Below are 12,974 nucleotides of genomic sequence, written 5' to 3' on the forward strand. Positions count from 1 at the left end.
AGGGGCCCCATAGGACAGGGAGGGAACTGTCCTTTCCGGTTTCTAAACCTTTACATCTTTCAAAGGTTGTGGAGTGACTGGTGGATTTGAACCTATGACTTTATGATTGGCAGCTAAATGCATAACCAGCTAGCTACCATGGGTCCAGATACGGCTTCTTTAGAAAGTCCCTTAATACCTTAATTCTTTTTCAGTTATTTCTTAACATTGTTGTCCTGTCCTGTAATTTGTGGGTCTGAATTTTTCTTATGTTTAAAACTAGGATGGTTAATTACTAAATTAATTTAACTTAATCACTGAACACTATATCTAGGAAACTGGAGCTGATGTGGTCTATCCAATACAGTCTTCTGAATTAACACCCCAGAAAACCCCAGGAACAGTCCTAAAAGTCAAGACACCAAGAAAACATTTTTTTGTTTGGTTGTGTAATCTTTGGTACCCCTATGTTTTTATGTGTCATTGAGTCAATTCCAACTCATGGTGACTATGTAGGACACAGTAGAACTGTCCCATAGAGTTTCCTGTAATTCTCCTTGGAAGTGAAGAGGGCAAGACTTTGTCTCATTTGCTGTGGACATGCCATCAGGAGAGGCCAGTCCCGTAGGAAGCCATCATGCTGAGAGGGAGAGAAAAGAACAGCCTTCAACAATGCAGACTGGAACAGTGGCTACAGCAATGGACTCACACGTGACGATTGTGAGGATGACGTAGGACTGAGCGGTCTTTCATTCTGTGCACATAGGATTGCTTTGGGTCACAGTCAACAGGACAACACCTAACAACAGTAATAAGGGCCTTTACAGAAGCAGACTGCCACATCAATCCCCTGCGGAGTGGCTGGTGGGTTTGAACTACTGACCTTTTCATTAACTATGCCTCAACGAGACACATAAATTTAATTCTACTGGCTTCTCAAAATATAGAGTCAAATTTGGGGCACCTCTACCAAGTTTGTAAAAGAGACCTGAAGGTGAATCCAGTTGGTCCTGACCCATCGTGACCCTATGCACATAGATTGAAATTCTGCCCTGTCCTGCTCCTGACCCACAGTTGTCCCTGTGCCTGAGCCCATTGCGGCAGCCACTGTGTCACTTCATCTCCTTGAAGACCTTCCTCTTTTTGCTGCCCTCCACTTCACCAAGCGTGATGTCCTTCTCCAGCGAATGGTCTCTCGTGGCACCATGTCCAAAGTATTTAAGATGAAGCCTCGTCATCTTTGCCTCTAAGGAGCTCTCTGTCTGTACTTCTTCCTTTTAGTGACAGTCCATGGTCCTTCCAATATGCTTCTCCAGCACCACAATTCAAATGCACTGATTTGTCTTTGATCTTCCCTATCCAATGTCCAACTTTCACATGTGTATGAGGCAATTAGAATCGCCATGGCTTCGGCCAGGTGCACGCTAGTCCTCAGAGCAACACCCTTGCTTCTCAAAACTAATAAAGAGCTCTCGTGTGGCAGAGTTACCTAATGCAATACCTCTGGTTTCCTGACTGCTATTTCAATGAGCATTGATAGTGGATCTAAGTAAGAGAAAAACCTTCAGTCTTTCTTCCACTGATCATGAGGTTAACTTTTGTTCCAGTGGACAAGGATTTGGGTCTTTTATACATTGGTAATAATCCTTACTGAAGACTGCAATCATTGCTCTTCCTCAGCAAGTCCTTCGATTCCTCCTCACTTTCTGCATGCAAGGTTATGCTGACTGCACACTGATTCCACATGCTTCTTCATACAGTCCATCTCTGGTCAGCGTACCGACTGAATCAGTATGGTGAGAGGATATCCCTGTCACACACCTTTCCTAATTTTAACCATGCACTATTCCCTTGTTCTGTTAGCACACCTGTCTGTTGATCTGTGTATAGGTTCTTCATGAGCACAATTCGTGTTCTGGAATTCCGATTGTTCTCAAGCTCTCCATAGCTTGCAATGATCCACACATTCCAATGCTTTGGCAGAGTCAATGAGACACAAGTACACACTTTTCTGGTATTCTCTGCTTTGAGCCAAGATCCATTTTATATGTCTTCTTTTGAATCTGTCCGGAACCTCTGGCTGTTTCCTTTTCATGTATTGCTGCAACTGTTGTTGGATGATCTTCAGCAAAATTTTACTTGCATGTGATATAAATGATATTGTTCTATAATTGAGCATAATTTGCATAGTAGTAGTCCTACCCAATCTTCCCTTTTCTTCATTATTCTTATTTAAAACCTTAAGCTTACTGTAATGGCTATAGATTTGAAAGTCTTCTCAAATTCATTTTAGAATAAGGTCAAATTCAGCACACTATTCAGTCTGACACCATCTTAGTTAAGTGTCTTTGGGGAGGGGTATGTGAACACTTACCGTTTTGTCCTCAGCAATGTTTTTGGTTCATTGGTTGTAGGATCTCTTTACAGAACTCCAAAGGGCCTACCAGGTTGTTAGGTCTAGGTACTAGTAGGCATATTTATTGATTCATATGATGAGTCATGCGTCTAACTGAGAGATTTCCAATATATTAAGGTAGTGAAATCAGAGATGGAGGGCACACTTGCTGGTAATGTTTTAATGGCTAGACTCCGTCTAGAAATGCATATGAGAAGGTGACAATAAGAAAGTCAGAAATAAGCACAACCTGGGGAAGAATGTTACTGGATTATAGAGGACAAGAAACTAGGGGAAGAAATCTTACACCTTGACTCCAACACAAATATGAGAGAACACAATGGGGGTTGGCTTATGAGTTGGTAGAGGTGAGGGTAGGCTGGACAGCTGACAGAGAAGAGGACTCAGAAGGAGAGGAAGGCCTTCTCATCGGCTCCTTGATACTTGAAAAACCCCAGGAGACAGTTGTTCATCAGCTAAGATTGAGTTTAAAATGGGCCAAACTTTGACATTTTATTCCACAATGCACTAGCTGTGTGCCTGGGGCAAAGGATTAAAGGTGTCCAAGTCTCAGTTTCCTTCTAATTAACTCCCTCGGACTTACACACACATCTGAATAACAAATGCCCAATCTTCCAGCAGCTTGGTTTCTTGTGAGACAACATGATAGACTACTGCCATCCATCTGTTTTCCCTTCCTGAGGAGGATTCCATTCCACTGAAGTTAAGCTTGGCCGTGTGATTTTCTGTGTCCAATGAACGATGGCCATGTATGCCATGTGTTATTTCCAGACAGAAACTTGAAGAGCTGGGGAATGTCTGGTATGGCCCTTATGCTTTTACAACTAGTAATGTTCCAGGAAGTGGTTGGGAATTTGCTTGGTCAGCCTGAGATATAAACCTTTGTTTTTATAAACTACTGATACTTTGGGGATTTATTTATTTATTGTTATTATTAATTTTAACAAATAATTTTATTTGGGGCTCTTACATCTCTTATAACAATTCATACATCAATTGTATCAAGCACATTTTTCATATGCTGCCATCATCATTTCCAAAACATTTTATTTCTACTTAAGCCCTTGGTATTTGCCCCTCTTTTTCTTCTCCCTCCACCACCATTCCACCTTCATGAACCCTTGATCATTTAAAATTATTTTTATTTTCATATTTTATACCATCTGCTGTCTCTCTTCACCCATATTCATCTCCCTGGGTGGGGTGGGGATGGGGGGGTTATGAATTGATCAGTGTGATCAGTTCCCCTTTATCCCCCCCCCCTTCTTCTTGGGGGCTTATTTCTAACTACAGCACAACCAATTCTAACTTGACTATCAGGATTTCGGTGAAAACTTTAATATAAACCATGTTCCTTACTCCAATAAAGATGAAACAAAAGTCACAGGAATAGACCAAGCATGTATTTTCATGATTCCCTGGTAAATTTTGAAATGTTGGGGCATCTTCCTTGTTTGATACCCAAACCAAATCCAACCATACCTGTTGCTGTGTCGTGGGGTCTGATGCATAGAGACCCTTTGAGACAGACTGCTGCGTTTTTCTGTCCTGTGGAGTATCTGGAGGCTGGAACCCCTGATCTTTCTGTAAGCCACAGAATGCTTCACCATAGTGACACCGGGCTTCTAACCTTCTTTGACACAAACAAAGCAAAGCAAAACAAAACCCCCACCAATTCACGACCATTGAGTTGATCCTGACTCAGTGATCCTTTAGACAGAGTAGAGCTGCTTCTGGGGGTTTCTGTAACTGCAAATCTACAAAATATGTCATTATCAGATTCATTTCTCTTCCACTAGACTGGACATTCCTAAGAGTGGCTGATGGTGTTAGTAGTGGTGTATGGGGTATCAGCTCTCTACCTACTACTCAGGAAGTGCTCAATACATAAACATCAATATTTATAACATTTTTAAGAATATGAGTCTTGCTGAATATAATAATAATCTTGAAAAGCTCAGAGTAAAACAACAACAATAAAATATTGAGGTGGGCACCCAATATCTATTCGAGACCTTATCAAACCCAGAATGCAAATTTTCCTTTTTCTTTGTATTTCCACAGGCTGTTTTCATCAAGAGTGTTGATGAATTTGAAGGTTTATTTAGCTCTTTTTTGAGCAACTGGCACTTTTGTTAGAGGAACAACTGAACCATGTAATTAGCATACGATAAACTCTTGCCATGAATATTGCTTTAAATTGAAGTCATTAAAAAAAACAGATTTGGAAATGGATTTCCCGTGCACACGTGTGTGTGTGTGTGTGTGTGTGTGTGTGTGTGTGTGTGTGTGTGTGTGAATAAAACCCATATAGGAGATGTAACAGCAGTAACACAGCCTCCGAGCTGTTTTGAAAACCTTGATAGAGTAGAGAAAGGGAAGGCTTCTTTGTGGGAGGGTAATGATGCTTGTTTCTCTGAAACAAAACTGCGGGTAGATAAAACAATTTCCCAGGGATTTGTGGCCTGAAGTGGAGAGCTCCCAGAAGGATTTTACCTTTGTGAGCACGGAAATGAAGTCCATGGACAGAGCAGGCTCAGCAGTGTCTCCCTCCTCCTTCATGGTCCCGAAAAGGCTGTTCACGAACCCAAAGCTGGTCTAAGGCCCGAGAGAGGAAAGCAAGAATAAGGCACATGCCCCAGAACAAGCATCAAACATTTGGTGAAAACTTTAAAAATCATCTTTACAGTTGTTTCCCATTTCAAATTTATCCTCTGGCAAAATTCAAATATTTTTCCCTATCCTCCGATATATACCTTTTCAATGTTTTATTAATATGGAATTATTGATATCCTTCTTCCACTTATTTTAAGAAGAGAGATTATTTATTTATAGTACATGTGAAGAAAGTACATTCATTTGAATATAAACATTTATGATGGTGGTGGAGTTTTTAGGAATATGTGCACTTTCATAAATCAACCTACCAACTACCATTGAGTCTATTCTGACACTTGAACTTTAGAGGACAGAGCAGAACTGCCCTGAGGCTACAAACCTGTACAGAACAAATGGCCACGTATTTCTCCTGGGGATTAGCTGGTGCGCTGCAACCACCAAACCTTTGGTTAGCAGTCAAGTGCCTTAACCTGTACCATCTACCACCAGGGATCCTTTCTTACCTGCATAGTTATGGGGAAATGGCAAGTGTTTTCAAAGAGTAACAAATATTTGGCCTCTATGGGAATGATGGCAAAGCATATTTTCTGATCAAAAGATTTCATGGAATGGAATATGGAATAAACCATCTTCTACTTTCCAGGAAGGATGCATTACTCGCCACAGGAATAGACCAAGCATGAATTTTCATGACCTTCTGAACTTTAAAACATGGCTTCTACAGGCCTCTTTCTCCTTTGGCTCACCTGACTTAACTCCTCCAGGTTTGCAAAAAGTCTCCATAAGTCCACGTCCAGGAGGTACTCGTGAGTTTGTAGATATTTTAGTGTATTCATAAAGATCTTGAAAAAAGACAAGGACACATTACTCATTGCTTTAAAATTGTCGGCACTAGTTCTTGGAAGCAACACTAATCACAAAACTCCTCTGTGTAACTGTACTGCAAGCTACAACTCCTGGTTGTAGGAATTTTGCTGAATACCAACAGTGACACTTAAATGCATAAAACACATCAGAGGTGTGCGCTTCAGTGGGAAGTTGTCATTGCTTATGTGAATCTTAACAGCATTCCTGCAGAGAAAGACGGTATAAAAGGGCTCTTTCAACAAAATCGCAAAGGTTTCCTTCTGGCTGACAACATTCACTTGATTGCCAATCAACACGGAGCGTGTTCTCTTTTATCACTCCTGCAAAAGACCCAACTGCTCTACCTTTGGAGGATTGAAACCAGAGAAGTGTTGAACTAATATATGAGGGGAATTAGAGCTTATGAAATTTTTTTCACAAACTTTTTGAAGTGCTCATGATTATTAATAAAATATTTAGAATTAAATAAAGACATGAAATATTATGAAAACATTAAGTGGCTATGCATGTTATTACTAGAGTTGATGCCTTCACAATGGAAGAACTATATAGTGAGTCAGGAAGAACGAACTCTGATCCTTATTCACAAGCAGCCTTCTACTCTGTGTGTGCATGTGTGTGACAGAGAGAGAGAGAGAGAGCGAAGAGAAAGAGAGGTAGGCACCAGGGCTTTGAACTGGCTCATTTATAATGGATCCCTTGCTGGGAATGTGCATTTCCACTCCAGACATACTGAATCAGAATGGACATTTTAACAAGATCCTCCAGGTGAGAATTTAGATCCTTTTATCTGGGTGTCTGGGCTGGTAATGCAAATTTTCAACAGGGGATCTAATCAGAGTAAACCAGTTGGAAACACTGGAAAACACCACTTTTGAAATTGATAGCATTCTCTATTTTTATTTTCTTATTATTAATAACATAGTGGAGGCATCCTGGTGGTGGGGCGGATTCTGCATTGAGCTGCCAACCACAGTCTGTAAAGATTTCACCTTGGAAACCCACGGGATGCTTCTACTCTGCTCTCTCCCAAGGTCGCTGGGAGTCAGAATTGACTTCATGGCAGGGAGTTTGGTTTGGGCTACTTAGTGTGGACATTCTTGGGGGCTTGCTGACGGAGTAGATTATGAATTGGGTTGCTAATGAGAAATCCAGTAATTTGAACTCACCAGCTGCTCCTTGAGGAAAAGATGAGTCTGCTCCTGTAAAGATTTACACCCTTGGAAATTCAAAGGGACAGTGGGTCGCTATGAGTCAGAGTTGTCTGAGAGCACAGTGCTGTCTTTGGTTTTGTAGTGGTTCTTGAACTTGCATCAGGACTACCCAGGCGCCTTGCTTAAACCAGAGATGTTGGGCCCCTGACCTAGTAGGTCTACATTGCTAGAGTTTCTGATTGGGTAGGTTGTGATAGGGTCTGGGAATTTGTGATTATCGTTAGTTCCCTAGTGTTTGTGAGGGTACTGGCTTACGGACCGTCCCATTATGAGAACCTCTGACTTAGACCTTTTCAAATCCATGAGTTATCGACTGGAAATGGGTCAATATTAAAGTATCTAAAACATATCACTATCAGAAAGAACTCAACACTGCAGATCAACTGGTAAAATTTTGGATATTTATGTTGTTAAAAAAAAAAAGCCTTAGCTTCACAGATGTTTCCCTACTTTTAAATATTGAGATCTCCAATACGTGTATTTTTCTGTCCAAGTTCAGTAAATCCAATTGGCAAATGACTTTGAGAAACTCACCGTGATTGTGTACAAGGAGGTCTAGGACCAAACCACACTCACTGCCATTGTGTTGATTCTGACTCACGGCAGCCCCGAGGACAGGGTAGAAATGCCTGTGTGGCTTTTCACGACGGTAACTTTTTATGGGAATAGAAAGGCCCATCTTTTCCCCATGGAGTGGTTGGTAGTTTCAAACTGCTGACCTTGTGATGACCAGCCCAGCTTATCACACTCAGGCAACCAGGCACATACATTCCATGTGACAATAGCTGAAAGCAGGTTAATGAGAACGTGCCATTTTGAAAGTTTGTGCAGGACAGAAGGCTCTGTCTTGCTAGGGGCTAGGGAACGACTGTGGACACTTACTGGCCACCACCAGCTTCCGTGCTCCTCTTCCAGCATCTTGGTTTCCATCCCAGGATGTGCTCTTCGCCAGAGAGCATGCTCCACCCGGGAAGCAAGCCTCACTCCCAGGAATGGGCTCGGTTGTCTTAAGATAATCAGCACATTCCTTCATTCACTTGAGTCAAGGGGACCATTTGAGCTAAGCTTGTCCCATAAAAACTATCCTCAAAACTCTTGCTAAGAATGCCCAAAAGGAATTCTCTCCTTCTCTCTGTTTCTCTCGGAAAGCACAGGCGCTCAGACGACAGCCACTCTAGAACTACAGAGTTGACATGAAGGTGGTGCCACGGGACTCAGAGAGGAGAAACTTGGCCATTTTGAAATCCTTGATCAAACCAGCATTCAGTTCCTCCTGCTTCCGTTCTTCAGAGTTACCGGGTAATGGAATCGCTCATTGTTTACATTAGTGTCCTGTCATTTGTTCCTGGGAGCATCCTGACAGATGCTTGCTTTCAGCTTTCTCATCAAGTATGTTTTAAGTTTAAATATTGCTGGTAAAGTACTAATCAGTGTGACTGATGCCTCATAAATAGTACTTAAAGAAAATAATAACTGCCATTAGCGCTTGATAGATTTCAAAAGTAACACATTTGTTTCTCAAAATAACCCCATGAGATAGCCAGAGATAGTATTATCATTCCCCTCACCCTATAGCTCCCCAACTGGTATGGCTTGATATCTTTGGACAGGGGTTGTTAACTGTAGCCTGTGGGCAAAATTTTGTCAATAAAGTTTTATTGGAACACAGTCACGTATTTGTTTCCATGTTGTGTCTGGTTGCTTTTGCACTTAAATAGCAGAGTTGAGTAGTTGCAAAAGAGACTATGAATCTGAAAACACTGGCTTCCTGACTATAGTGGTTCTCAACCTTCTTCATGCCGCGACCCTTTCATACAGTTCCTCATGTTGTGGTGACCCCCCTCTCAACCATACAATTATTTTTGTTGCTACTTCATAACTGTAATTTTGTTACTGTTATGAATTGTAGCATAAATATCTGATATTCAGGATGTATTTTCATTGTTTCAAATTGAACATAATGAAAGCATTTACCCAGTACTTATAATTCATAAAGTGTCATTTTATTTCTAATCTTGCTGTTTTTAACTCAGTAACTGCTTTTAACAGAGTAGCTGCTTTCAACACAGAAGCTGCTTTCTACACAGCAGCTGCTCTCTACACATATGTGACTGGTCTGCATAAGTACATTATGGCATTAAACCTGTCGCATAGCACCTGTATTTGTACAAGGTGTGTGTGACAGGGTTGGTGTGAGGATGTCATGATCTGCATGTGGGCAGACCAGCCTGGAGATGAATGGAAGAACAGTGTCTCTGTTCTTAAGACCATTGGAAATATGTGAAAGGGTCATTCGACCCCCAAAGGCGTTGCGACCCAGAGATTGAGAACCGGTGCTTTACAGAGAAAGTAGGCAGAGTCCTGTTTTAGGATGCGAAAGCCTAGCCTTTGCTAAATGCACACCGCAAATCAGAGACACATCTAGCACTTAAACTCAAGTGTCCCATCTCAGTGCAACGTTGGGAACTACGTGGTCTTGGAGGAAAGGTAGTCTCTTTCCTTCCTCACGACCTAGAGACTGTCTTCTATGAGGAAGTCTGCTCAGAGCCTCACCCGGCCAGGCAGGGGGTGCTGTGCAAGCCTGGAGCCCCATTCGACCCCAGGTGGACACATTGTAAATACGATGCCATCCACTCTAGTACGGACACAGGTAGCCTCGGAGCTCGGCCTGGGCGTCCTCCAGCTGGTAAGAGCAGCAGCAAGAGTTCCAACAGAGGAGCTGCCCCCAGACGAAACGGCCACCCACACAGCTCCCGGACACAGGAGTGTGTAGACAAGCGAGTACTAGGCAGAAAAGAAGAGTCCATCAACTGGAATTTGGATGAGTTCACCTGGGCGATCATATCCGCTTTGCAGAGGTTTACTCAAGGACGTTAATAGGCAGACAACAAAGTGGTAAGCAAACAAATTAAACAGTAAATAAAATGCTCTGGAAGATCCCCTAGGACAGCAGTTCTTAACCTGTGGGTCGCGACCCCTTTGGGAGTCAAACGACCTTTCACAGGGGTCGCCTGATTCATCACAGTAGCAAATGACCGTGTTGAAGTAGCAACGAAAATAATTTTATGGTTGGGGGTCAGCACCACAGGAGGAACTGTATTAAAGGGTGGAGGCATTAGGAAGGTTGAGAACCACTGCCCTAGACGAACGTGTGTGTGTGTGGGGGGGGTGACTCTCTTGTTAGCATAGTAGTGGAAAACAAACCCCCAGTTTTTATCTATTACAAAAAGTAAACCCAACGTTACCATCTTGAGAACTAACAAATGGTCCAAAAAGTAAGTGCATTCGCTGGTGAAAAGCTCCCACATGGCCTCCTGCTGCTTCCTCAGGTCTCGTTGGTCAGGGGAGAGTTTCTGATGTGTTTCCACGACTTCATCCCAGGTCTTATCCTGCATGTGGGGAGGGAAAAGGAGTGGGTACAACATCTTCAGTTCCATTTGCTTTGGTCTGGTGGACAGCCGGGACAAGCAATCCCCCCAGCGCCTGCTTTCTGGCTGCAGGCTCCGGGCACCCCTCCCTGCTCCTCAAATGACTCAGATCGCACAGCCTCTGTGGGTGATGGCTGGGAGCCCAGCCCCTCCCCAGTGTGCAGCAGAGTCACATGTGTAGATGTTGGTTTCAGTGGCCAGGGGACAGGAATCCCAGCGGGGGTTGTTTTTAGTGATGATGGAGCTTTGAATCCTTTTCAGTTTATTATATAAAAAAAAATCTCAAGAAAAAAAAACCACAATCAACAAACCGTGAAAGAATCCAGTCAGAAAGGTTTCATATTGTATGATTCTTATGTGGCCTTCTGGAAAAGGCAAAGTCATGGAGGGAGCGAGGAATCCAGAGGTGAAACATCTGGCATTTTTAAGTGCAGTGCAACTTTCTTCTGTGATACTATGGTGGGGCCCCACGGCAAAAACGCTGAGAATGGGCCAGCCTCGAGAGTGAGCCGGAATAAGGATGTGGGACTTTGCCTCAGAGGGATGCACTGCCTCATCTGGCAACACACACGCAAGATGGCCCAACCACGTGCGCAGGGAGACGATGTGCGCAGGGAGAAGAAGATGGAATTCTGGGTGGTTTTTCAGCAAACCTGCTCTATAAAGAATGTCTATTAAGCAGACCAACCAAGCAAGAACAAAAAGAACCATTTTAAAAAATAGAACCCCGACTAGGAATTCCAATTCCAGGTTCCACTGGCAAAGATTGTGGAAAAAATCAAGAGCTAGGGATTTTTGACTTCAAGAGACCATTAGAAATTGCCCTTGCCTTTGAGCCATGCCAAACTCTCACAGCCATTGAGTTGACTCTGCCTCATGGCAACCCGTTAGGATAGGGTGGAACTGCCCCACTGAGTTTCAGGGACTCTTTGGGAGCAGAAAGCCTCATCTTTCTCCCACTGAGCCAGGTGTGATGGTTTTGAATGACTGATCTTGCAGTTACAGGCCAGCTCAAAACCATTAAGCTACCCAGGGCCTTCTAAATTGCCTGGTAGCCAGTAGTGGAATTCAAATAATTTACCAACTGGCTTGCTGCCCTAATGGACTGGCTTAAGTATTAAAAAATGATACAACAAAAGGTCATTTATAATTTTATGTAGTTAATGCTTAAATAAGAGTGATAAAAGAGATACACAAAACTAGACTATAAGACGTTTTAAAATAGTAATGAAAACTATCAAGTAATACCTGACAAAAAACAATAAAACTGTTCTTCAAGAAGAAAAAGAAATTGATGCCCTAGCAAAACCACCTTGGTTTTCAGCTGAAGCAGTAGCGGCCCAGAGAGGAAACGTGCTATGAACATTTGCACGAGGCGTCTCCATCTGCAGGGTCTGTGCTCCAAGTCTGCATGGCCTCATCCAATCAGAGGACTTTCCCCGAGGCCACAGAGTGCATCAGAGTGGCTCACTGGTCGTCCTTGAATAAGGCAGCCAGTTGACCATTTAAATGAATGACTGACAATGAAACGCCGTGGTGCACAGGCAACAGCCTGTGAAGCTACCTTAAGGCCGTGGAACTCGTAGCCCCGGAAGTCTGTGATCTTGACGGCGGACAGGCAGTGCTCCAGGTCAGCTATGTGCTTGTGCTTGTCCTTGGCCTACTCAGGGACGGGGAGAAGCAGCAGTTACACACACGCATTCTTTCGGCACATAATGCTAGCGGCCTCCGCACCTTGGTTCATTCGCTCATGGGCACGAGGACACACCGCCTAGTTTGCCCTTGACATTCGGCAGCTATTTCCCACGCTTAGTCTGAGCCACCCCTCCCTTAAGGAGTTGCTCCTCACGAGTCGGATTCGTGGTTCCCGTGTGTGGGTAGAGCACGGCTTTACTCTGGGCTTTCAGATAGCAGACAAGCAGGCCTTTCTTCCAAGATGCCACTGGATAGACTAAAACCTCCAACCTTTGGGCTGGTAGCTGAACACGTTTAACTAGAGGGCCAGAGAATGTCAGTCTGGAGGAGAGAAACCAGTGCCTTGCCAAATCGCTCATACTACTAATGAAAGGGTCATGTGTATGTGTGAGTGGGGTGGGGGTGGGGAAGGGCAAGGTATTGAAGAGTCCTAAAGCAAATAGATACGTCAACCCAGTGGGATGGCACAGACTCCTTTACTATTCCAGTTCTCTGAATTCTGGAGCCTGGGACCTTAGCTTTGGAAGATGCTTCAGACCATACTTAGTTTAACCTTTACTTCTGCGGTTGTCTAGATAAAGCCTAGAGTGTTAACTGAAAGTATCCAACACAATAATCTAAACTAAACAACACCAGGACATTCTAGAGACTCTAGTTTCCTTAAAATGAAAGATAGATCTCTTATAATAAAAATATTCTAACAGTTTTATTGACATATAATTCACATATCTCTCAGTGCAACGCCACAATCAGTTT

The 12,974-nt window shown here is 43.1% G+C and overlaps 1 protein-coding gene across 1 annotated transcript in view; it reads right to left on the reverse strand.

Moving 5' to 3' along the window:
• The window catches only part of PLEKHG7 (pleckstrin homology and RhoGEF domain containing G7), a 53,195-nt gene that overhangs the window by 18,337 nt on the left and 21,884 nt on the right, over nt 1-12,974 (reverse strand). The window contains exons 5-8 of the mRNA XM_075553214.1: nt 12,088-12,183; nt 10,341-10,484; nt 5,761-5,856; nt 4,892-4,993 (exon numbers count right to left, since the gene is read on the reverse strand). Of these exons, the coding sequence (XP_075409329.1) occupies nt 4,892-4,993; nt 5,761-5,856; nt 10,341-10,484; nt 12,088-12,183 (438 nt within the window). The remainder of the gene's footprint in view (nt 1-4,891; nt 4,994-5,760; nt 5,857-10,340; nt 10,485-12,087; nt 12,184-12,974) is intronic.

Source organism: Tenrec ecaudatus, chromosome 6 (assembly GCF_050624435.1).
Source record: "Tenrec ecaudatus isolate mTenEca1 chromosome 6, mTenEca1.hap1, whole genome shotgun sequence".
Taxonomy (NCBI): Eukaryota; Metazoa; Chordata; class Mammalia; order Afrosoricida; family Tenrecidae; genus Tenrec; species Tenrec ecaudatus.